This window comes from Pundamilia nyererei, unplaced genomic scaffold (assembly GCF_000239375.1).
Source record: "Pundamilia nyererei isolate P.nyererei 1_Seehausen unplaced genomic scaffold, PunNye1.0 scaffold00070, whole genome shotgun sequence".
Taxonomy (NCBI): domain Eukaryota; kingdom Metazoa; phylum Chordata; class Actinopteri; order Cichliformes; family Cichlidae; genus Pundamilia; species Pundamilia nyererei.
Window position 1 is genome coordinate 916,032 of NW_005187471.1, and position 24,961 is coordinate 940,992.

At 39.8% G+C, this 24,961-nt stretch overlaps 1 protein-coding gene across 2 annotated transcripts in view; it reads right to left on the reverse strand.

The window, feature by feature from the left end:
* The window catches only part of efna2a (ephrin-A2a), an 80,819-nt gene that overhangs the window by 7,217 nt on the left and 48,641 nt on the right, over positions 1–24,961 (reverse strand). For both annotated transcript variants that reach the window (XM_005736586.1, XM_005736585.1), the window contains exon 2: positions 1,948–2,240. In XM_005736586.1, coding sequence (XP_005736643.1) covers positions 1,948–2,240 — 293 coding nt within the window. The remainder of the gene's footprint in view (positions 1–1,947; positions 2,241–24,961) is intronic.

Sequence of the window (24,961 nt, forward strand, 5' to 3'; positions counted from 1 at the left end):
CACACACACACACACACACACACACACACACACACACACACACACACACACAGATATATATTGAAACACATTCACAAGCATTCTAGTCATGTGGAACACACACTATCCCTAGGGGTCCCGTGAGCACAATACCATAGTCAGCAACTAACTAGAGGGGCCCAAACCATCCCTACATGAGACTGAAAACAGAAGAATGTGTGCTTGTGTGTATGTGTGCCAACTGGGAAAAGTGCATCGGGACATCGGGAGGCTGTTATCGTTGCCTCTTCAGCTCCCTGACTCTCGCCTGCTGTGTCTTTGTGGTTGTGCAGACAACAGACTTGGGTAAATATTTGTAGATGACAACTAGCATTTAAAAAAAGTTTCTTTACCTACAAATAGTCTTAAATGCAAACTTTTCAGTAATGCAAAAGTGTTGTATTTTCGCATAGCGCATTTGTTTTTATATTAATTGTATTGCAAAACCAGTTACTGTTGCTGCATGAGAAATAAAACCTGAAAAACTAAACCTGTTTCAGAATCTGCCTATCTATATCTAACTTTTTTTCTTTGCTTAAAGTCTCCTTGTACTCTCAGAATGAAGACAATATCACTGTAAAATGAGAATCACTATCCAAGGACAAAAAAACTCCCTCTATAACCTGACCTGAAACTGGTGCTACAGGACCTTCTTCCCATTATGAGTCATGGTGAGAATGCACCATCTCCTGCTAAAAAGGTCAAGGTCAGTTTTTCAGCCAACTGTGCAGCGATAATGTAAGGAGAAATGAAGAGACCCGTGTCAGGCTGCATACTGGCAGAATTCCACGCAGTAAAAAAAATAATCTTTTGGACAAAATAAGATTTTTCTTAAGAGAATCTCAAAGGTCAAGTCAGAAAAAAAAGAATAGGATGACTTTCCTGAGTCGTTATAACTATCTGCTGGCAAACTGAATCCTGCAAGAGCAAAGTATTTTCTCTAACACTGCTGACTGACATGTACTTATTAAAAATTAAACTGATCAAAAACGAATGATGAGTTTACATAACTCATCAAATGACTGTATGGTCATTTGAGACTGACAAAGAAAAATAAAATCAGCCAACCAAACAAATGAAAGCAAAAAAAAAAAAAAAAGAAGCATAAAACAGCATACATAGTTTTTTCAATTGCTTTTGGTGTCCTTGTAATTATGCGCTCTGTGAAAAACACGTTTCATCCCAGGTGGTTTGGATACTAAAACAGACAACTGCAGCTCCTACAGCATAAAAAGGAAAAGTGGTGCTTTCCTGTGTTTGAACATTGACAGTAAAGCTTCCCAAAGTCAATTTAATGTTGCTTTTCTGTGATTACCAACTGATTTTGCACTAAACAGTCCGGATGCGGTAAATCCATCCCACACTGAGAAGTTGAAAACAATGTTTAAGAGTAATTTGAAGCTACTATATGTCCCACGCCTGCTGGGGGAATGATAGCTTTTGTTCAAAAAAGTAGTCTCAGGGGGGTAATACTAATACATCACTTGTTGAAGTGAGGAGAAACATCAATAGAGCTAATATAAAAATGATTACAAACTACGCCTGCTGACATTTTTACCACTTTGCCGAGCACACCACTTATGATCTCGACAGAAGCAGCGAGATGCGCTAAGAAATAAAGTGAGGGAGGAGTGAGAGGGGCGAATAGGAGATGGAAGGTGTATTTGTGCGGGCTGTGTTTGAGAGGGCTCTCAATCAGCTTCTGTTGATTGCATATTTATATATTGTTTACAAATGCAAATTGAGCAGGAGCGTGGATACCATGCAAACACACACACACACACACACACACACACACACACACACACACACACACACACACACACACACACACACACACACACACACACACAGATAACAAACATCTTTACCTGCACACACAATTTCCCAAAACACAGAGAAACACACTCTACTTGGCTGATAACCTACAGATATAGTAGTACTCGTGTCCAGGCCTGAACTCAAAGCCCAGGGAGAAAGGAGTGAAGAGCTGGAACTTCTCTGAGAAGCGCAGGGGCCCATCGGGACCGGTGGGACGGTTGCACTCCCAGCGCTTAAAGCCACGCATCCTGTGCTGGCAGGAAGTGTAGCCCTCATGGTTGACCATGAATAGGATGTAGCGCTCCATGCGTCCGTGGGATGGAGGCCCCTCGTAGTATGGACAATAGATGTCTAGATAGTCATTGATGTTCACTGCCACCCTGTACTCTCCATGCCAGAACCTGTAAGACACAGAAAAAAGGAAACATTCTTCATGAATAAAAAATAAGCGAACAGACTCAGGGATCTGCGCAGAATCTGTGAGGAGCTGTGCTTTCTGTGGTAAAATGAGACCGTGGAAGACTTACGTTTTAAGAAAAATCTTTATATTCCTGAAAAACAATCGATATTTACTACAATTTCTGTATGACTGCACAGCACAAAGGAAGCTATCTGCCTAGCGTAGTCATCCGGTGCAATGTAACCATATGAAATTGTGCGATTGTTGGAACATTTTTGTGTTTCCACATCTTCAGAGGCAAATCAAAGGTCGCAGAACAACACTCCTTAGAGTTTCCATATATTGCTCAAGGACACTGAAACTGCTTTTCTGATTTAAACCACCTGAGTCAGTGAAAAGAAAAAAAAATCCTAGAGGGCATTTAAAAAAACAAACAAAACAATATATTGTTAAAGCCAGAAAAATCAATGATGATCCCTCTGGTTATGCCAGTTTAGCAACCAATTTTATTTTAATAAAGCTCGGTAAACTACAATTTATGGGAATTCGAGGCATGTTTCAAATACAGGGGTTTTTTTTTCCAGTCGGCGTGCTTGAATGAATATGATACTTAAGAGAAGTAGGTCATCGTGGTAGAGAGCACACATTGCTGTTGTAGGTGTCCACTTAGTTCAGCAAGCATGCAGATCAGTGAGGTTGGCATCATGAACCGAAACAAGTTATTAAAGAAAAAAAACTATTGGTATTAAAACGCTCATCCTGGAGTTTCTACACTGCGGCAGTCCCTTATAATATTCATAGAATGCAGGTGATATGGAAACGCATGAGATGCTGGCCCCTTCATCCTTTTTCAGCAACCTCTGCTAGTCACTTTTAATACATTAAAAACATATGGCTGCATATTTTCCCTTTATAATACAGGCTCTATTTATGTTTATATTTTGGTGCCAGTGCTGTTTATAAGAGAACTGAACTTCTGTTTACAATCTTGAAGTCAGTGAAGTGAAACAGTCTCTCTTTAAAGGATGAGGCTGGAGATACTCTATATTTTTGTTATTGTCAACAAATGCAGATGAGGACTAAAACCAACAGCGTGCAGCCTGCCTCTCTACACTTCTGGATTTCCCTGCCTTGTTTTTCTATAGACATACATTTCAAATAATGCACGGTGTGTTTATAATGAATCGTTTGCATTTGTTGGAGGCTATTTTTTTGTTTGCTGATTAATAAACATGGCAACTGGTGCTGATTGCTCTGGGATGTTTATATCAGCAGGACAGAGTATATGTTGGCTCAGTAGTTAAGTTAAACAGGCAATGAGTTAAGTTGAGTTAGGTTAAATTAAAATAAAATGGAACGTAATGTTTCCTGTAGGAAATTGCATTTAATTCCTTTCTATTAGTAGCCAATACCTTATGAAAGAGCACAGCAGATGTGTTTTAAAAAGCAGGGCGAAAATGAGCTCTGTAGAGTAAAAGTATAAACATCTTTTCAGTAAACCATCTAACATTTCGATGCATTTTTAAATAGTCAGTGCAATATCCATTTTATTCTTTGTGGTCAAGTAAACCTGTCGATGTCTGCAACCGCCACGTCCTCCGGTGTTTTTCATTACCTTCATTATCATCACCACAGCTACAATCAATTCAATTCCAAATGTACCACCTCAAGTACATTTAAAATTCATTACACCGCGTTATCAAATCTTGTATGTCGAAGCTCGGTAAATTTGAGACGCAGGAAAATGTCTTCAATCAAATAAGCATAGCCTAAACAAAACCAAGCTGTCGTGCAATCTAGTTGTCACAGACAGCACGCACACAGGCGGCTTGGGCTTTTTAAACAAATTCATCATTTTCTCCCTCACCTTGGCAGTAATTGATTGCCTAGAATGAAGACATTTTGGTCTAAGCACTCTTGGTTAGTGGGATATTTAGCTTTGGGACAAATTATCCCTATAACGGCAGTCCTATCTCTCTCCCAGAGGGCAAATCAGGAAGTGAGTTAGATGTGAAATGAGCGTCTTCATGCTTCGGTGCCCTATCAGAGTGCGTTTTGCAGCTTCTAAAGGGATCCTTGAACAGATCATTTAGAGGCATTGATCCACCAGGGAGCTCCTCTTGGCTCTCTCTGCTCCCAATCAACTCTTATTAACAACTAAAGGGGGAAGGCAGAGGGAGAAACAGAGGGAGAGATGTATAGAATGAGAATAAAAAGCCTGAAAGCAAAGAACAGAAGGGGTGAAATAGAGAGAAAAAAAGGTGGGGGAGGAAGAGAAATATGTGCAAAGCTAGAACAATAGAGAAGAAAAAGCAGAGAGAGGAGGGCGACAATCAAATATGGGGTAATGAGATTGCATGAAATTAGTTTAGAATAAAGCTGAAAAATGAGGAAAGAAAAAGCAGAAGAGGAGATGGAGGCCAGATGGAAGAAGAGCAGATGGAAGAGGAGTTTTCTATATTTCATTTCAATTTATATGACTATGGTTTTTCATCTGAGACAAATGTGCTTTGCCTATTGATTGTGCGCTGATACATTTATGGATGACTACCACTTGAGCATTAGTACATTGGATATGCAGCAAAGTACGGATGTGTGTGTGTTCATGCAGGCAAGCATGTGTGTGTGTGTGTGTGTGTGTGTGGCCGGTTAAATGGTAGCATGGCAAAGTGGGTCTCACTCGGTGAGGATGCTCAATCCAAGAAAGGGCTAATGTGCCAGGATACATTAGCTTGTATCAGTGCCCTGCCCTGCTCCTGTGACACTGTCTGCATTCCTAATTTGCCGAGGCGAGCCGAAACCGTGTGTGCAGGTGAGTGGGTGAACGTGCAGGTGTGCCACTGCACTGTGAGCTGTTAAAAAGCGCATGTTGGTGTGTGTCACAGTTTGTGTGTCCCGTATATTCCACTCTCAGGCTGAGTGTCATTTGGAATTAAACACACACACTGCACTAGCCAAAAAAGACATGGGAATGCACTCACATATAAGACACGGCTCTTTGAGAAAGAGCTGTGTGTGTGTGTGTGTGTCTGTGTGTTATTGGTGTTTTTAATGGGATGTCTTTGAATCTGTATGTGCGTATATTTCAAAGCTGTGAAAGCAGTGATATAACAGTATTGTGCAACATTATATTTAAAGAACTCATAATAAAAGCTGACATTATGAAGCTTCATAAATGTTTCTATTTATGATGTAATTTATTTGCAACTTAAGTCTTGAAAATTACATTTCGCTGAACATCAGGGCTTTAATTTCTTAGTGTTATTAGCTCATAGTCAGAGCACTGTAACATCATTGTTACATCTGCAATAGAACAGTCTTTTAAACACACTTCATCTCTATAAGCGGGCATCTTCTTGTCCCTTATTGGCAAAATCTGCCAAGAAGAGCTTTATTATGAAATGTTTTGTGGTTTCTAATTGTTGTTTAAGTACCATTGCGCACCCACGTTTGAGCAAGCCTAGGTTGCATGCAGGTAAACTGTTGGACAAACCGACAAACAACACATAGTCATTTCCCAAATATCTAGGTGCAGCTTGAGTCCCGAATATTAACACCCGAATGGTTCAGTGGTTCAGGTTTAGAGGCTTAAACCTCTTTAAATATAGTCATTTCTGCTTTTTTGCAGGGTGCGCCATCAGTTGTGACATCTCTTCGGCACCGTTGTGGCTTGTGCCTCTCGATTTTTTTGTGAGACAGACAGTGTTGCTAGTTTGTAAACACAAGAATACAATCCTCTCAGCTTAAAAGTATCAAACTTTGTGAAGTTTCATACACAATATTGTGATGGCTTTTGTTTGCCTGTTTCGACTTCTTTTATTCCTTTAGTGTGGAGTTTTTTTTTCAAAGTGTGGACACCGATAATTCAGGAAAACCTCATGGGGAATTTCTGGCTCAGCTGTGGTAGCACATTGGCAGTCTATTAGCGATCCGTGGGCAGCTTCGGACTGCTGATCTACCTGCAGAGAGTATCTGTTGTCAGATGGGGGCAGTGTCAAAAATATGTGGTACAACCAGTCTGTGTGCTACTCTTGCTTGTGTTGTTGTTGGCCATTCAGTGGAGAAAATTTAAATTATAAAATTTTTTCTTGTGCTTCTCTCACTCCTGATGAACTCCGCTGTCACTCCCTTCCCTGTGCCAGCCCATTTGTCAACCAATCAGCATTAGATCAACCCACCACCCTTTTCTGTACGCTCTCTAAATAGGCAAAACCTTTCTCAGTACTTATTACTCAGGTACTGCTTGCAGTTACATAAATTAAGCATCTGCACAAACAGTGACTGGGCTATGCAGAAGGATCTAATTTACAGAGTTAGTGAACTGGCTGCAATAAAAAATATCAGAGCTACCTACACATTATACCTACAGGAGCAGCTGCACCATGGAAACCCATGCCATGAAGCTCCTGATACACAGTTTGGAGGCTGTTGTTAATGGCAGAGGAGATTTGTAGCTCTGCAGTTACTGAGTCAGCAGAGCTTTGATGACTTTTATGCACTACGCGACCATGCGCTAAGTTTCTGTGGTTCCTAAATGCCTCCACTTCTTGGATCATGGAATATCTTGGAGGGAATTTCAAGTGACTGAACAGAAAGCAGTACGGATTGCACCAATTTTCATAGAGTGTCTCATTTTTGACAAACAATAACTCCCCCCAACCCTATTTCATCATAATAATTCAACATTCGGCACAAAAGAAGCTTTAAGGTAGCTTACAACAAAGTACAGAGCAAAATTATAAAGTTTCACTAATCCTTTTACTCATTCAGTGTAAACTTTTACAACCGGTACAAGAAATAATGTCCATGCTTGTTATTTTACGGCTGAAAAAACTTGATTATCTTTCATTTCCAGGGAAAGATATGTGTTTGTATTTCTAGCATATTGATAATTAAGTTCTGAAGGGGTAGAAAGATAAAGATTTAAAACTTTATGTTTTATGCTTTTGAAATTAAGCAGTATCTATGAAAACACTGTCTTAAATTATGCCTGTTAAACAGACTGCTGTTGGAGTGCATGTTGTTTAGTACATGGTCTTTTCATATTTTTTGTTCCGCCGCTTGAAGCAATTTCTTTCTAATATTGTCTGTGTATGAACCTGAGCAATATGATATCATTCATAATCCTCTGATGCCTCACAAATTCTCTTCACTCTCTCAGTGCAATTGAATTGTCTGGTGATGTTAGCCAGACGCAGCTGAAAGACTTGGCTTTTGGCTGGTAGCTCTCATCTGGATATAAAAGGATCATTCTGAGGCTTGGACCATAATCAGTGGAAATGGATCTGCGTTAAAGTGTTTTATGGTTTTGTGTGCACATATCAGGATGAAAGAAAATAGAAATGGGAGAGCTTAAAAGTTGAAATAAAAGATCCAAACAAAAAGGGGACGAGAGAAAACATGTCTTTGAGGTTTTTTTCTGGATGTGCGTATCTGCTGCAATCGCAAGTTCTGTATTTTTCCATACAGTAGTAACTGTACTCCTGCGTGTAGTGGCCACTCTTTAGTATTCTGACAACAGTGAGTCATCAACATCCTCTCTCAATATGGCTGTGATCAAAGCCTCTGGTTGGAGAAGCCTTGGATGTTTACCATACCTGCCTGCGTCCTAAACAGCAGGCTCCATCAACCACCAAACATCAAAGGATGCTTCTCTCTCTCTCTCCCACTATGTCATCCCACTCTCATTCTATAACTTTCTCCTTTTCTTTAGCTTTACTTGATCTGTCTTTGTCACTCCCACTTATGGTGCACTCACACCGTGGCCTGCAAAAAAACCAAAAAAACCCCAGAAAAACCTCTTTCTTCCATTCTTGGTCTGTCAGTCAAATTCTGATCCAGTTGCTTTTGGTAAAAATGGCTCAGAGGAGAAAAGAGACTGGCTGCACAAACCCGCAAAAACTACAGGAGGCACTATTTCAAAATACAACGTCTTCATTTGGTAGACACTTCTCGACACTGGATTTTTGGACACTTCTTCACTTCTTGAAATAACTTATCGCTTGATTTATTTAAGGGAACAGCTTTCAGATTTTACTGTGTAAACAACTTTGTTTTCCGTCTGCATGCTGTTTTTTTTTTGTGTGTGTGTGCAGCATCTGTGCCCAAATAAAGTGCAAAGCATAGGGCAGTCAAATTAAGCCAACTGCCAAGTGACAGAACATGCAGTTCCTCTAACGGCAACCTGAGGCTGACTAAGGAATTAATTCCCCATAGACTCTTATGTTAAAATGCCCAACTTACGCCAATAAAATAACACGTTTAGAGCCTTCATGCTATAGTTAATTTTCCATAACAACTGTACTGGGTATGATTATTATTATTTTTGTTATAAATAATCATGACAGCTGACTGCTCTCTGCTGAACATCATCACTGCTTATTCAAGCCAACGATTTGAGACTCTCAACCACATTTGTGGTGTATGTTCATTTTGTAGCATTTCTAATGGAATTATCCAACAAAGAAATATGGCCTGCTGGGAGACGGACAGTCGCTCATATTAGTAGTAGCAGCAGCAGTAGTAGTAGACAATCAGGCCAACAGGTCTAGTATTTTATTAGTCTGTTACTGAGACTAACTTGCAGGTACATGTATGTGTCTTAGTGAGTTGCACCCATTCAGCTTATCATTGCTGCTTGCTATCTGATAACTTGGGATCTTTACCTTACAATATAAAGAGGCTTGAGGAGACTGTTGTTGTGATTTGGTGCAAATTGAACTGAAGAATTAGGATGAGGATGTTTGGGCTCTTTTAGCGTTACGGGGCAGAGGATTTATGAGTGAATCGCTGCTTGGGTTGCATCATGTGTAAGAATGCACATGATGCAACCCAAGTTGTCTTCATCTGAAGTGATGGGAATGACGTGTCAACACATGTAGCAACTCTAATGTTAAAATGCGCAACTTACACCATGAAAATAACACAAAAAAGTTTTGGGTCTCTGTAGATACTTTTTCTGCACAGAGGTGATTATTATTTTTTTTTTTTGGTTGCAAGCAGGATAGGTGGAAGAATTGGATTTGGCTCAATTTTTAAATCCAATTCACTGTCACATCTTCAGTCAACTCAAAAGTTGTTGTCCAACTTTAGTTGCCAACTCCTATCTTGACGCAGTTTATCACCATTCTCTCATTGAGAGTAATGAACATCCGGTTTGCTCTCCTTCACACACCAGCACAAAGAGACTCCACCAGTATTGCTGCCTAACCCTGGCAAATTCTGTGCACTGTTGGCCAAATGAATATGTGGAGTCTTTTAAATGTAACATTTCATATTCAAAACAGGCACGATTTCACCTCATTTGGCTTTCTGGCAGGAAGAAATTGCAGGCTTTTGTAGACGTGTGTGGCTGAAAGTAGCCTCAGTTATGTTGCTGTCTCAGTCTCCTACACCATAACTCCAGTCACTCTCAATATCTCTCCAATTAACTCCACATTACTCTCTGTTTCTATCTCTCCATCTTCATCTTCTCCTGACTTTACTCTGTCTTTTCCTCCTTTTCTTTACTTTCGTTCCCTCAATCTTCATCTCCAGTCACTTCTGCTTCATTTACTCCCTCTCTATTCTTTCTTCTTCTCCCAGCACTTTCCTTTCTGGAGCTCAGCTCCAGCATCTTTTGACATTGTTGCTATCTCCTCTTTTCAGTCTTCGCGACTGTCAGCGCCCCCACCCGCCTCTTTTCTCTTCCTGTTCTCTCCTTTGTCTTAACTTTCTTCCCCCATTATTGTATTTTTATTCCCTCACCATGGCATCATCTGCTTTCTGCTCATTCTGTTTGAATGTTTAAAAGGACTCCTTCGTGCACACAGACAGACACACGCACACATACATCATCCTCTGGCTAGGACTCTTTAGCTGCTTTTTCCCCCAGCATGAGGTGTTCCTTTCTCATGCTGTTGTCTTCTCCTGTGTCTCCCATCGCATTGCTGCTGATGCTTAGATACGTTAGGAAAAGTAAATATGGTACCTCCCTGGAAACAAACACACTGAGGCTGACATATCTAGACATTTCCAACACATGGATGTATACTATAGTGTAGAGTACAAGCTCATCTCAACAAAATAACACATGTAACACTGAAAGCATTAATGCATTCAGTATAATGTAAAGCCAAATTAACACAAATCGAAGTACTGGGATTCATAAGCACAGATGTACATGTTTAATTATGCAGATTAGCTCTTGATCCTCACTTCTGTGTTAAACACATGCAAACAGCATGGAATAGAGCACATAACACACACATGCACATCTCACTGTACGTGCACCGAACCCAGCATGAAAAAGAAACCATCAAAAGCCTCAACCCACAACCGGCACACACTCCTGAGCAGCTCAAACTGTGTTGTTTTGACAAGTTCCACATCTGTCACTCTGAATAATGTCGCCCATAGATCACTGTGGTGACATTCAGCACATCTGAAAGGTTATTATGTATTTCTCCAAGACAGGCAACTTAGCCCCCCTGCGGATTAAGTGCTGCCTGTGTCAATCCCTGGGAAATTCTTACACATATGTACACATACACACAGTCAGACATAAAACAGGCTGCCCATCACTCACATATACACATACAACCCAACGCCCACTGACTGGATTAACATAACAAACCTTGTTCTTGAGCCCCCCACCCGGGAAGGATAATTACCACTTTGGTGATGTGTTTGCTAAAAAATACACACAAAAAGTAAAGACAGAATAGACCCGATGGCAGTCAGATACAGAGACAAAGCCACTGATGGATGGGCAAGCAGGTTGAGTTAGTCAGACGGACAAGATGAGAGCTCGGGCACACACGGTATTTCTGACAAGCTGACAGGCAGAGTGCATGATATGCCTATATCAGTCTCCTTGTTTTCTGAGGGGCATTCACCATGATGCAGCACCAACGCTGGCACTGTCGACAGCACAAACAGCACTGGGGCTCTATTGGTATCGACAAGGTTGGCTCAAAAAGATGTACGAATGAAGGGGCTGATGGCTGGTGTCCAAGTTCGCCAATGGGAATCTCTCAACAAGGGTGGGGAGCGGCAGAAATGTCACGTATCCACAGAGTCAATGTTTAAAGAAGGGAGAAGAACTGGCTGACATTTTTTATTCCATCAATACTCATGCATTCTTCAAGGTTGAGTTCAACTTTTTTTTCCTGACAGATTGGGGGCCATCTTTGGCTGTCATTAAAACGGACCGCAAACATTTTGTTAAGAATGATGAAAATAACAAAATGTTTCCACAAAAATGGCCAGCCTACATCTGGCCAGAGGTATACAGTTTGTCTTCTGGGAGTACAACTACAAAACCAAAACCTTTAACTTTATTTTGTACATTTACGATTTTTTTACACCCCATATTCTACAAAAACCTTTCAAGTCTGGCAAGCAAATAATATCAATTCTCCATGATATAGACTTGGGACAAATGTGTTTACTGTTTTAGCTCAATGTTGGTGTAAGAACCTTCACTTTAAAAGTTACAGATCAATTCTTTTCATGTTTTTTTCAGTTTAACCACCGAGTTGCATTTAGTCTGTGCTTGAGGAATACTACTGTTACTTTCATATATAAACAAAAGGTTTGCAGTGTTTTTCCGCTCTCAGATTTCTGCCCCGATCAACAAAGTGATTATGTAACTGACTAGTTTAGCCAGTTTGACTTATTCGCCTACCAGTGGACTGATTATCATCTTTCAGTGGAAAAAAACTGTCTGCCTGACAACTACTTTTACACGAGAATAAACTGATGGAGTGTCAGACTGACTGACATATTAGCTGTCTGCCTTGCTTTGGCATCACCCTCTGGCTTAAGGATCTTCATCTAATATGGATGGGTTGATCCAGATTGACGAGGTGAACTAATCCATGTAGTTTGGGTCAAAGCGTTTGAGCCTCTGTGGGTTGCGAGTCACAGAGGGCAGAGAGAGCGAACGGGGAAAGCTGGTGTATAGATTGCTTTGCAGCATCTCTAATGAGTAATTAAACACTTGAATGGAGTCCAATTAAGATACACGCTGTGTATGCTGGCGAGCACGCGCACACACATAAATCCATGTGTCGACATGCAGGCAAACATCAGCATGTAAACAAAATCAAAGACACACATACAGAAGCGTGCACACTCATACTAATAGTCACACTCCTACGAGTAGATCAAAAATAGAAACACAAACACACACGTGTGTGTATATATATATATATATATATATATATATATACACACACATATATACTAAAGCACACGCATACACAGACTCAGGTCTCGCCACATTAACTGGAGCCATATGTGCTGAATGTTGTACGTGGTTCAGCATGGAGTGAAGGTCAATGCTGTCTGACTCTAATAGCAAGCATCTCTTTTCTGACTCCCTCCCTCCTCCCCTCAATTTCTCTGATTCATATGTGTCTGACTCTCTGCCTTGATCTCCTTCTGGTTCCCTCCTCAAAACTCTCTGGCTTTCGTTCTGTCCACTTCTCTTTGTATCAATCTCTCTCTCTCTCTGTCACTTGCTTTCAATTCAATCTCAGGGCCAATTCCAAGAAGCAAAAGACAAAAGAAAAAAAAAACCCCTACATAGCTGGGTAACTGAGATTGCCCTGACTAGAACAACATCAGCATTGTCTTTTGGATCCATGGTTATGTTGACTAGTCAGGACCTCTAGTTCTCAGGCTAGAGGTAAGGAAAACACTCAAAAGGAGTGTTAATAGCATTAACTCAAAAGGAGAAATGCTATTTACAGATGTTTCAAGTGGTAGCATTCAGACACAAAAAGAAGAAAGTCTGCTACACACTGAGGGAAAACAGGTGACACTTTTTGGTGGTTTCTTCCTGGGAGCTTGTTTGTACTGGAAAGTGACATGCTTTGTTGTGTGAAAGGTGAGCTTTAGATAGATTTCTCTCCACATACCTGATCAAATACTGATAACCTTTTCACACCGATGAAAAACAGGTTCTGCAGTAGTTTGATAGCCTAATTTCGAACCATTTGAAGCATTTCAACCAAAAGTAAATTGGTTCAGGTGGGACCAGGAAAATAACAAGTTTTCAAGTGAAATATGTCAAATATGCTGGAGTGAGAGAATGTGCAAAACAACCAACTAACAGTCATACTTGCAATGGTCTAGATTAAAATGGTTGGAAATATGTTAAATAGCACTAAAGTTGCAAGAATCCTCAAAGGAGCTGATACACAACCAGAGCTGTTTTGACATGCAAAAGTTAACCTGAAGCATACTGACAGCTTTACAACATAGCAAAACCTGATGGTCGTTTCACAAAACCTCTGACTTTTGGACGTTCTGCTAAATCTACTTAAACCAGAGGAAGAGATAAAAGACACATTTTGTGACTACCTTTTATAATGGATTTGTTTTCCACCCAGAAGAGAAAACTCTCATTTGGGTCATTTGTAAGATATTAACAACAGTTGTTTTTCTGGCCTCTAACACATAACTGGCTAAAGCTCTGCCTCATTTCTCAAAAGAGACACACTTTTTTAATAACTGTAAACACAATTTCCATGTTTCCACATTTCCTATGTGCAAACACCTTTCTGCAAAGTAATATTTAAAACTGGACAAAGAAATCATTTACTGCACTTTATCTTCATTCAACAAATACATGAAACCAGTGCAGTACACTCGAGTCATTACCATCCACACTGCAAGTGCACTCCTAAAAACAAAGCCACTGAATCAGAATCATGCGAGCTCTACAAATAGGGCTATTTGTTTGCCAGCGCTCTGGAACAATGGATCCTAACCGAGGAGATTATTAAGACGATCTATTTCCGATGCAATATACAGTATCATGATTACCTGATTTCTTCTTTTTCCATATTTCTCACACTTAGATATTTCAGGTCATGAAGCAGTTTTTAATTGGACAAAAATAACCAGAGTAGATATATTATATCAAATATATATATTTGTGAAAAAGTAATTACCCCCCAAAACTAATGATTGGTTGTGCCGACCTTGGCAGCATGAACTGTAATCAAGCCACTGCAATAACTGGCAATGAGTCTTTCACATCGCTGTGGAGGATTTAGGTCCACTCTCCTTTGGAGAATTGTTTTAATTATGCCACATAGGAGAGTTTTCAAGCATGAATTGCCTGTTTAAGTCCATCATTTAAGTCTAGACCTTGTCACTCAAAAAGCTACATTTAGTTGTTTGTTTTTTTGTATGTTTTTCACGTGGGGCCAGGCAGGTTTGGATAGCTTTGTTGCTGAAATAAATGCAATCTTTATAAAAAATAAAATAAACCCCTCAATTTCAATATATCTAATTCTGATGATCTGGAACATTTAAGTGCAAGAAAAATGCCAAATCTAAAAAAAACAGAAAGTATAATTTTTCATTGCATGGGAATAACTTTTCCCAGCACTGTATGCATCTATTACTCGATGTTCTCATATGCTGGATGATGTGAGGCTGGCTGTTTCAGTGTCATATTCACGAACTCTTATTTTTTTCCCTGCATTTTTTTCTATTCCTCTATTTTTTTTTGGCGGTGGAAATTCCTACATAAGAGAAAGCCTCTTGATTTCAGTGGCTGAGGTTAATGTGGATGCATTGAAGGCATTCAAAGCTGGATTTGCCAGGGTATACTTCCAGGAGCAGGTTTCACAAAGAAGCATCCTTTGTGAGGTGGATTATATTTTGAGACCAGATCAGGAACAGAGAAGAGATGATGATGCAGAGTAGTTTTTCAATAGATTTACAGTATAGAATTACATTAAAAAAATCTTATGTACACCTAACCATCTATTTTCTAACCCCGTGTTTTGCTTTTTATCTGTCCTAGCTGACATTTGACGAGAGGTGGTGGATAGTTTGCCAGTGAATCACAAGGCTAACATAGAATATTGACGCTTTCATCCACATCTAAAGTGAGTTTCAATCAGTGGTTCACTTAACATCTGTCTTTGGAGAGCCAGATAGAGAAAGCTCCACACAGAAAGACACTTTGCTTTTGTGGAAGTAAAGGGTTGAAAATGTTCTGCTGTCTTTAAGCAGTGTTTTGGATAATCTTGCAAAGGTGTGTCAATAAAGAAATGTTCTCAAATTCAAAATAGAGCAGATTCTCAAAATACTTATTACTTAATGAGTACTTAATACCTCAGTCATGTGGTCATCAGTAATGTATGATTGCTTGTTTGTGTGCTGTCTAATGGGAAAGACTTATTTTGACTGCAAAGCTAGCCGGTTCTATGAGACTGAAGCTTTGACAGTGTACATTTACAAAATGGTGAAAGGTTTCATAAGACGTTTCAATTTAGAAAAGAATTAGGCCAAGCAGCTCTTGTTCCCAACACATTTCCATTTTTTAGATAATATATAAACCTAAATTGCTATAAACAGGAAGTCTCTTTCCTCTTCATTTTTTATTTTTTATTTTTTTTACTACAAATCAAAAAGAAGTGCTGCTGTCTTGGTGTCTCCCTCCCTCTCTGTCTTTCTGTATTCCTGTCTCCCACTCACCACGTCTTGGAGTAATCCCACTGTGCCCAAACCCTCTTTTCTCATCTTCTTCTTTGCCACTGATCTCCCAAAAATTCCACCCCCCACTCCTCTTCTTTGCGCTCTCTCTCCTTCAAAAAAATGTCTCCTCTGCAAACGTTACAGCTCTAACTGCGCTCTAAACCGAAAAAAGATTCTTCAGCCCCGAACCCCATTTTAGAGCCATAATGAACACTTTTGCAAATGCTCTTTGTAGCGTCGTACTCGAACCGTTCGCACAGACCCTTTACAACATTGTCATTTTTCTGTAAAAAAATCAAACGCTACAAAATCAGCATAGTTAAAGTGCATTTTTAAAGCGCTACTCTTTGATTTTCTGTTTTTGTAATTTTGAAGTCCAACTGAAGTTTAACAGCATGATCTGCTCTAATAAAATTATTCTGTGACCTCTTTTAAGAAAAATAAATTCCCCAAAAGGGAGAAATCTATCATTTATATACTTTAGCCTTATGACAGTAGCCTCGTTTTGGAGCGGCAGCATTGCACTTGACTGTACGATGTGCATGTAGGCAATGCCTTACATTGTATTTTAAATTATTTGTTTCTCTGCCATGAGATGATGATAACACTAACAATCAGACAGCTACACAACACCACATAACACAAGACTAACATTCCAGTGAATTCGAAGTATTGACCCGTTTGTTTTTTTCTGTAATAAAAGTCCAAACAAGCATTCGTAAGGAGAAAAGTGCATTTCCAACATCAGTCTGCAGTCTTGAAAACTACCCATCGAACACCCCCTAAATAGCTATAGTTACTAGCTGGCATTTGTTTATATTTTTTTATGCACTCAAAGGCACTCTGTCGAGTTTGTGATTACTGGTGGACCAGTGTTTAATTTTGTTTTTCATATCATGCAAGTTCATAATGATATGTATGCACGATACAAGCAAAAACACAAGCAAACAAACTTTGATGTAAACAATGCATAATTGAATTGTTTGTAATGCGTTCAAAACAGCGAGTGCAACACGTTTGTCGGATATCAAGGACAGACATGCTTTGCTACGAAATGCTGATGTTAAACTTAACTATTTAAAACTAAAACACACACTAAACTTTTTTTCCTAAATGCTTTTATTTTTCATTTAACTCATTTTTTGTGTAACTTTATCAGTCTCTCACATAATTGTGGAGGAATTCTTCTTTACAAGGTTGCTTCAGTTTATTGATGCTTGATGCACAGCTCTCTTAAATCCCCAACACAGCATTTAGATCAGGATTAGGTCTGGACTTTGAGTGGGTCATTGCAACATCTTGATCCTTTTCTTTATTGTCATTGTCCTGTTACATGACCCGGTTTCTGCAAAGTTTTAGATGACCTCACATTTGACTATAGAATATTTTTGTTTAATTTTGGTATACAGAGGAGTCCATCAACCTTCTACTGCTGTGTTTCCATGAGGTGTTTCTGCCGATATGCTGTGTTTGCTTTTTGCCAAATGTGCCGCTGTGCAATATAGACAAACATCTATATTTTGATGTCATCTGTCCAAAACACATTGTTCCAGAAGTCTTGTGGTTTGTTTAGATGCAGCTTTGCAAACCTAGGCCAAGCTGCCATGTTGATTTTAGAGAGAAGAAGGGTTCTCCTGGCAGCCCTTTCAAACAAGTCAACCTTGTTCAGTCTTTTTTTAATTATCTGATCATAATATTTCAAATTAAATATGCTAACTGAGATCTAGCTCTTGGGTTTTCTCTGAGAATTGCCCGACTTGACTTTGGGGTGAATTTGCTCTTCTTTTTCACTCTTGGTAAGATTGTTTCTTTAATTACACACCTGAATGTCCCAGACAAGCAAAGTGCCACAACTTCTGTTTTTATAGACGTTGTCACACTTGTTGATGATCAATTAATCGTTTTATTAGCAGCAACTGACTGCTACTGACCCTCTTAATTCCTATGGAAGCGGAAAGAATGAACTTCAGTTAGTCCTACGAAAAGTTTCTTTTTACATGTAGTTTTTTAAGTCTTTATTTAACCGGGGAGAAAAAAATCCACTGAGATTAGAAAATCTCTTTTACAAGGATGTAGTCTATCCAGAAAACTGAAGTTAGGTGTGAACAGGTCACTGGCCAGTGTTTAATATATAACAAAAACATATATATGTTGTTGTGCTGGATGAAAAATTAGGGAGTTAAGAACCTTACGCAGAGATGCGTTTATAAAACAGCTAAACATTTACTTTTAATACTGCCTCACATCAGTTTTAGTCTTGCTAAATGATGAGATTTTAACACTTTGGTTATATTTTAATGATTAAGATTTGTTTGTTTTTTTATTGCACAAAATGAATTGAAACAATAAAACAAAAATTACATTGGAATCTGGAAATGTGGCCAAAACTGGATGAATTTGGGTAAACATATTATAATAGGCAACAATTTCATAGTGGGTGCATATACACTCAGGATGTAGAATAAACATGTCTAAATTCATTAACACAGTTTAAACGATTATATGAATTCATAGCTGCACTGATTGCACATTTAAAACAACCAAGTTATTCTAATTATTGTTACTGTGGTAGTGTAAATGTACTGATGCAGTTGTCTCTCTGGTTCTACATCTAAGCCATATAAAGCCTGACCGTGTTTTTACAGACCGTTTTGTTTTTATTAAAAGATGAATTTAAAAATCAAGTTGAAGAGATTTACAAAAATGACTCATTAATCGGGGGAATTTCACAAACCATTGCCAAAGCCAGAATCTACAGATGAATCCACATTTCTTGGAGTGCAGGTTCATTCTCTCATTTTCTCTCATCATCTCCATTTGTTAATGCTAATCTTTTCCCCTTCACCCCCCCCGTCCCATGCCTCTGTTCGCCCTTTTCTCCTCCGTCTCCTGCCCTCTGATCCTCTCCTTCCACGGTGCTGTTCTCCCCCAAATTTCCCTTTCCAGTCTTTCATTCTCTCTCTCCCTCTTTTTCTCTCTCTTTCCATCTGGTGTCTCTCTATGAGCATTAATCAGTGCTCAAGCACCATGACCAAAACAACTCCACAGAGACGAGCTGCTTCTCTCTTCCTTAGTGTCGTTCCTATTTTTCTCAAATAGTCACAGATAGCCCCCACCCTCTACACACACACACAATCACACACACAAAGAAATCCATAAACATTAGTCAATCTTGGTTATGATTTCACCCTAGCCCAAAGCTCCTTTGGTTGTGATGCTAGAAGTCTTTCATCCATCTCAAAACTTGCTGTTGTGTGCAGAGAGCTGATTTTCACAGAGTACGCTAAAAAATACCGGGGACAAATTGTGCAAAGATGTCCTGCAGTAATATTTTTCATAAAGTTGTTTTGAGTCCATCCATCACAGCCGAGTCAATGCAAATCACTAACTGGGTTATGAATTTACGCTATCAAATGGACCTTCAATCTTTTTTTTCTTTTTCTTTTTGGCTGGCAGCAGGTTCAGCTGTAATGGAGGCTGGAGCTGAATACGGCATTAAAATTCACAGCTGAGATCACACGTGGATGCTGTGAATCCCCTGAGAATCCAGAACATGGTTGTGCTCTTTCAGCAACAGGTCACAGCTTGTTGATAAGGACATTGCTATTTTAGATGACGTGCTGAGATCAATATATTGCACTGTGTTAGGGCTCGAAAAGATTATCGTAGCATATAAAGGTTTAATGTTATGTCATCCCCTGAGTAATCTGTGGGGCACGAATGGTATTTTTTTTTTAATACTACAGAAACATGCAAAGCTTAACTTTTTTTCCCTCCATATTCAAGGGTGCTCTAATTATCATTGTGCTTTTAATAAGGACATGCCAGCTAGTTTGGGGATGAATTTTAGGGCTGGGAGTCATTATCTCAGGTACAACTGAAATATATCATTAATACCAGGAAATACATCAAAATAAAGCCAGTTCAAAAGGCACTGCTCGCTTTCATGAAACTTTAAGGTGCAGTAGAGTGAGGTTTTTTATTTTTTGCATTTTCTGAATTTTAGGCCTTTTTAACTTGCCACACACCATTATTTCCATTAAAAAATCTGCCAGGTTACTCCAGCTAGAGGAATGGGGCAATTATGCTGCATACTCCACAGAGTGTCACAAACAGGGTTGGAAAGTTGACACTATCCGTCATGTAAATACTGCTTAGTTTGGGGTTTGTTTAGCATTCTAACAGCAATTATTTCAGACCCTTTATTTTCACTGAAAAGTATATGTGTTTGGCTCGATCATGAATATCGATGATGATGATGATGATGATGATGATGATCCTTTCTGTCCAGCTCAGTCTGATTCTGCATTCTCTTGAGTTCAAACTCTTATGAGCAAGGAGGTGAATTGCACATTTATCTCTGCCCAGTTCTGCTGCACTACAGAATGAATGCTCATGCAATCTTACTGAGTGCTTCAGCAGCTAAAAGTGCAGAGTTTTGCCCCAGTTTTGAAATCTGGCATTATGTTATGTCTTAAAAAAAGCATTGTTTAGATATGAATTCTGTCTAGGCCTATAACTCTCTACTACAAGCCTCCCCTTAGGTAAAAATTTGATGCCAAAAAGTCAGAATGCCATCATTACCCATTTACCAGACAGCTAAAAGTGTCATTTTGTGTTCAAGTAAGAAATTGAACTAAGAAATAACTTTTGGTTCTGTCCTTTGCTTTACTCAAACCGTTGTCAGTATAACTAAATGGTAAATTGACTCAAAACCACATTTATCCATGCATACACCCCTTTATTCTATGCCTTTAAGCCCTTTCGATAATAGACAGTCCGATGCATGCAAGAGCATCATCAATTTGGGGCTCAGTATTTACAGGGGACAGTTCAGCATGCTAACTGGAGGAGCTGGGGATTGAGTTACTGACCTTCTGGTTTTTAAACCACCTACTTTACTTCTACCACTAAACCTTTGGGACAGAAATATGCTCTTAAATTTAAGAGTTCTAATGTTCAGCAGTCATATTTGTCCACCTTTAAAAAAAATCACTTTCTGCTATTGTTTATAACAAAAAAAAAATAAAAAAATGGGTATATTAATTTTACCTGTTAATTCACCTGCGTTCAGTTACATCTCTGAAATCATATCCTGCCTCGCTCCCTGTGTTTTCTCAGTCAGTCTGTTTGCTTAAAAAATAATTGTCACCTGTGTTTATTTCAGCCTTTCTTCATATTTTTGCTTCACTCTCTTTAACTTTCAGCTGACTTGTGAAAAATAATTAATAACTTCCAGATCATGTGATGCTTAAAACAGGTCTTAAAGGTTATTCTTTCTTTTAATTCTAAGTAGAAATGAAAGTGTCAGAGTGTTATTAATATCTGCCTGTTTAAAGGTTTTATAAATATGGACCCAGGCTTCACATCACTCTTCAAAAACCTAAAAAGTGATGTCACCAGTGCTCTAACCCTGTTTATCTGGTCTAATGGACTTCAGGCCAGGGTTAAGCTATGAGTCAGAGACTGAGTCACCACAATCATGACTCTTAGTTTATAAATGCTAGAAGCAAATCCTAAGCCAAGCGACCAAGGTTGTGTATCATCACAGTTAAGCATATTGAAGGTCTACCGTGTGTTAATCATATTCTAAAAGTTTCTGTATTGAGCTACGAGGCAGGTGAAGAGTTAAAGCGTCAACGTTTTCACTGATGAAATCATAGCTGCATCAATTTGCTCTGTTGCCTCCAGCCTGTGCAAACAAAGATCCATTTGAATTGAAATTTTAACAGCTTGGCTTAATGGTCAGTGAAATGTCATGCATGGCAGAAGCTGCGGTTTTTATCTCATTCCTTTCAAAGGGGATCTGTTATCATAGCCGCACTTATGAGGATCTGTGTAGCGAGACGCTATGTGGCAGAGCAAGGGTTAAGGCTTTAAGGGGTTGATGTGTGTTCGGACTTCTTTTCATTGTGAGGCGAGAGCAAGAGCTTTTTTTTTCCCTTTTAAATGGGAACACAGCTTTTCTCCACCGGTGGCCAAACCTTGACCCTCAAACCGATCTAGAAATAGGCATTCGCTAAGGGAGGAAAAGAAAGAAACACATGCACACACATAAAGCCTCCAGCCTTTCCTTTCACCGCACACATTCACTCCCCCATTGCCTGAGCGTAGATGGATATAGTGCACACAAACACACACACGCACACAGCATGGTTTTCCACTTTTTCACTCTGGGGAGAAGGTGAACTCATATTGTCGACTGCTGAGTAAAACGCAGGAGAGCACACAGACACACACACATATACAGCCCCCATAGTCACAGACCCAGACTGTTGTTCTCAATGTCTCTTTCTCCTCTTTTTTTAACCCAAAGTGTCCCAGGAGATCAGCCTATAGGGGGGCAAATACTGAGTGTGTACTGTACCTTACTGTCTTTTACTCACCAGCTAGATACACTGATCAGGCATTACATTATGACCACTGACAGGTAAAGTGAATAACACTCATTATTCTCCATCATAGCACCTGTTAGTGGGTGCGATATATTAGGGAGTAAGCGAACATTTTGTCCTCAAAGTTGATTTGTTAGGCGCAAGAAAACTGGGCAAGCATAAGGATTTGAGCCAGTTTGACCAGGTGTGATTTTGTGATGGTTAGACTGGGTCAGAGCATCCCCAAAGCTGCAGCTCTTGTTGGGTGTTCTTGCTGTCTGCAGTGGTTAGTATTTATGAAATGTAGTCCAAGAAAGCAACAGGATCATGGGTGGCCAGGACTTATGTTGGGAGCGAAGGCTGGCCCATGTGGTCTCGTCCAAAAGATGAGCTACTGTAGCTCAAATTGCCCAAAAAGTTCATGCTGATTTGTATAGAAAGGTGTCAGATTGGTCTACATGTCTGAAGTATGTATTTCTGTGCCGTGTGATGCAGTAATTTGACAGCAAGAAGACCAAAATAATTACACAGAGACTCTCTCATTACTCCTGTGCAATATCTTAAAGTTAATAAGTATACATGAGCATGAAGCAAAACAACATAAAATGAAATGAAAAACTTCAGATCTGCTCAGTTTGGATTCAATGTTCTCCATCGACGTAGCTTCCTTCCTGGAGAACAGTTAACACAGAGGACTGGGTTAATAAAACATTAACAAGTGATGCTGCATATCAGAGATGTTTTGGCGTGCCTTCAACTTGAAAACAAATGCAAAGTTCACTAATACTTTTTCAGCTAGAGGCAGTGAGCCACTCTATAAAAATATGATTCATGCAACAATCTGGTTTTGATGAGAATGGCACACAGACTTCTAAAAGCATCCAAACAAAGTCCCACTGCTTTAGCTCACAATACTCTCTCCTCATTTTCCTCTGGTTCGTCTTCCCAAATCCACTCATCTATCCCTCTTCTCCATAATTCCTCTTCCTTTGTTATCCCCTTGACACCAGGCGTTCCTTCAGGCCAGCCTAAAAGGAAGTGAGTCCAGAATGCAGCAGACTGCCTCCGGCTGGTCGACGGAGTTTACAGCTCCTGTGTGGCGCTGTGTGGCTGTAGCTGTGTGAACAGCTGCATACTGGCAGGGCATGACATCTGTGTTTACCAGCTAAACAAAGATGTAGCCTGCATAGAGGTCCCAACTTCTTTACTGCCTTCATTTCATGCTACACTGAAATACAACTGATGTTGTGCCCCCCTAGAGAAGGAAGTAGCAAAATGTAAATTTTGCTCTGTTGTTAGCTGACTGAGGGCATATTATATGATTGGGAAACACTATTTTTCAGCACCAGCATGCCTGTCGAAATCTATTTAATAACACTGTTAAATAATGAATCTAGGATACTGCAATAATTTAGAGCTTAGATTTTAATAGAGAAGCAGAGTAAACACATGATGGGAATGTCCCTGAGCTTTCACTATCATGACTCATGATGGACAGCACACAGTGCTTCCTAAATGATTAAAATGTGTCTTATCACGATTTTAATTCAATGTGATTAGAGTAGATATTCAAATTACAGTTAAATAATGAAAAAGAGAATGGATTTTCACTTAGGTTAAAGATCTCCTCATCTCAGAGTTCAGCGACTTTTTCATTTAATTGAAAACCACTTCCTTGAATGCAATTAATTGAAAAAGGAATAGAGCCTTAATTTGGAACTAAGGGCCCGTAACTGTGGTCAGCAGTGAGACTAATGGCATTCGGCTCAAACAGAAGAGCCTGAAAAGTGGACTGGGAGTTGTTTGCCTAAAATTCCCTGGGCAAGGCAGGCATTGATCCTCAGCAGCAAACTTTGCAGCCTTGGTACAAACAGAGACTAAATGGGGGCACGAGGAGAAAAAAAATCAAGATTTTAGCTCTTAATAGAATGTTGGGCAGCGGGGTAAGCTCCACGCCTGAATAATTCACTTTAGCCAAACTGTTGCTTCGGGTTCCATTCATTTTTAATGCTGTCTTTTGATGTTGATTAATTAAGCAGTGCTAGCGCTGCTTTTTCTCCGCCGTCACTGCCTCTCGCACGCACGCCCTCCGTGCACACACACAAATATGCCAAACACACTGCTGCCTCTCCTTCTTCTCCCTCGCCTCTATCCCTCTAAACCCTGAAGTCTTAACACCCCCAACCCTCCCCTCGCGCCTCCTCTCCCCACATATGCATACACACACTCATACGTACACATACGCACAAGGATGCACACAAACTCCTAGTCACAAACAGACGCACTGTAACACACACATTTACACTGCTGCATATCCTCTCACGTACACACCCTCTAACACCCCTAAGCCACCCCAAGAAACTGTTAAGATCCGTAAGTCTTAAAAGTCTTTTCTTTTAAGGCTGTTTGTGAGGAGGATATATATGTGTGTGTGGGTGTGTGGGTGTGTGTGCATGATGAGGAAAGAGAAATGCAAGTGAGAGAGGAAGGGAGGGAAGTAGGAAACGGGGATGCCTCTCAGCAAACACGTAGAGGATTAGCAGAGAAGTGTGTGTGTGTGAGAGAGAGAGAGAAGGGCGGATGAGTTTATTGTTAAAGTGTGTACTGTACGTTACAGCTTGGGGGTTGGATGTTAATTAGGAGACATGCATGCTAAGCTGGTGGAGGTATCTGTGCACATTTGAGGGCGTGTGGTCGTACTGGTGTGTGCTCGAGTGTGAGTGCATTCACCAGCATCTGCGTCCGTGTGCATGCATTCTTTCATGTGTTTTTATCCAATGAAGACAAGAGCAACTATGCAGCAGCCAATCAGCACAGCGAAGTTTATAAATAGAGTTTAACTGACTGAATTCTTACTTGTTCTCTC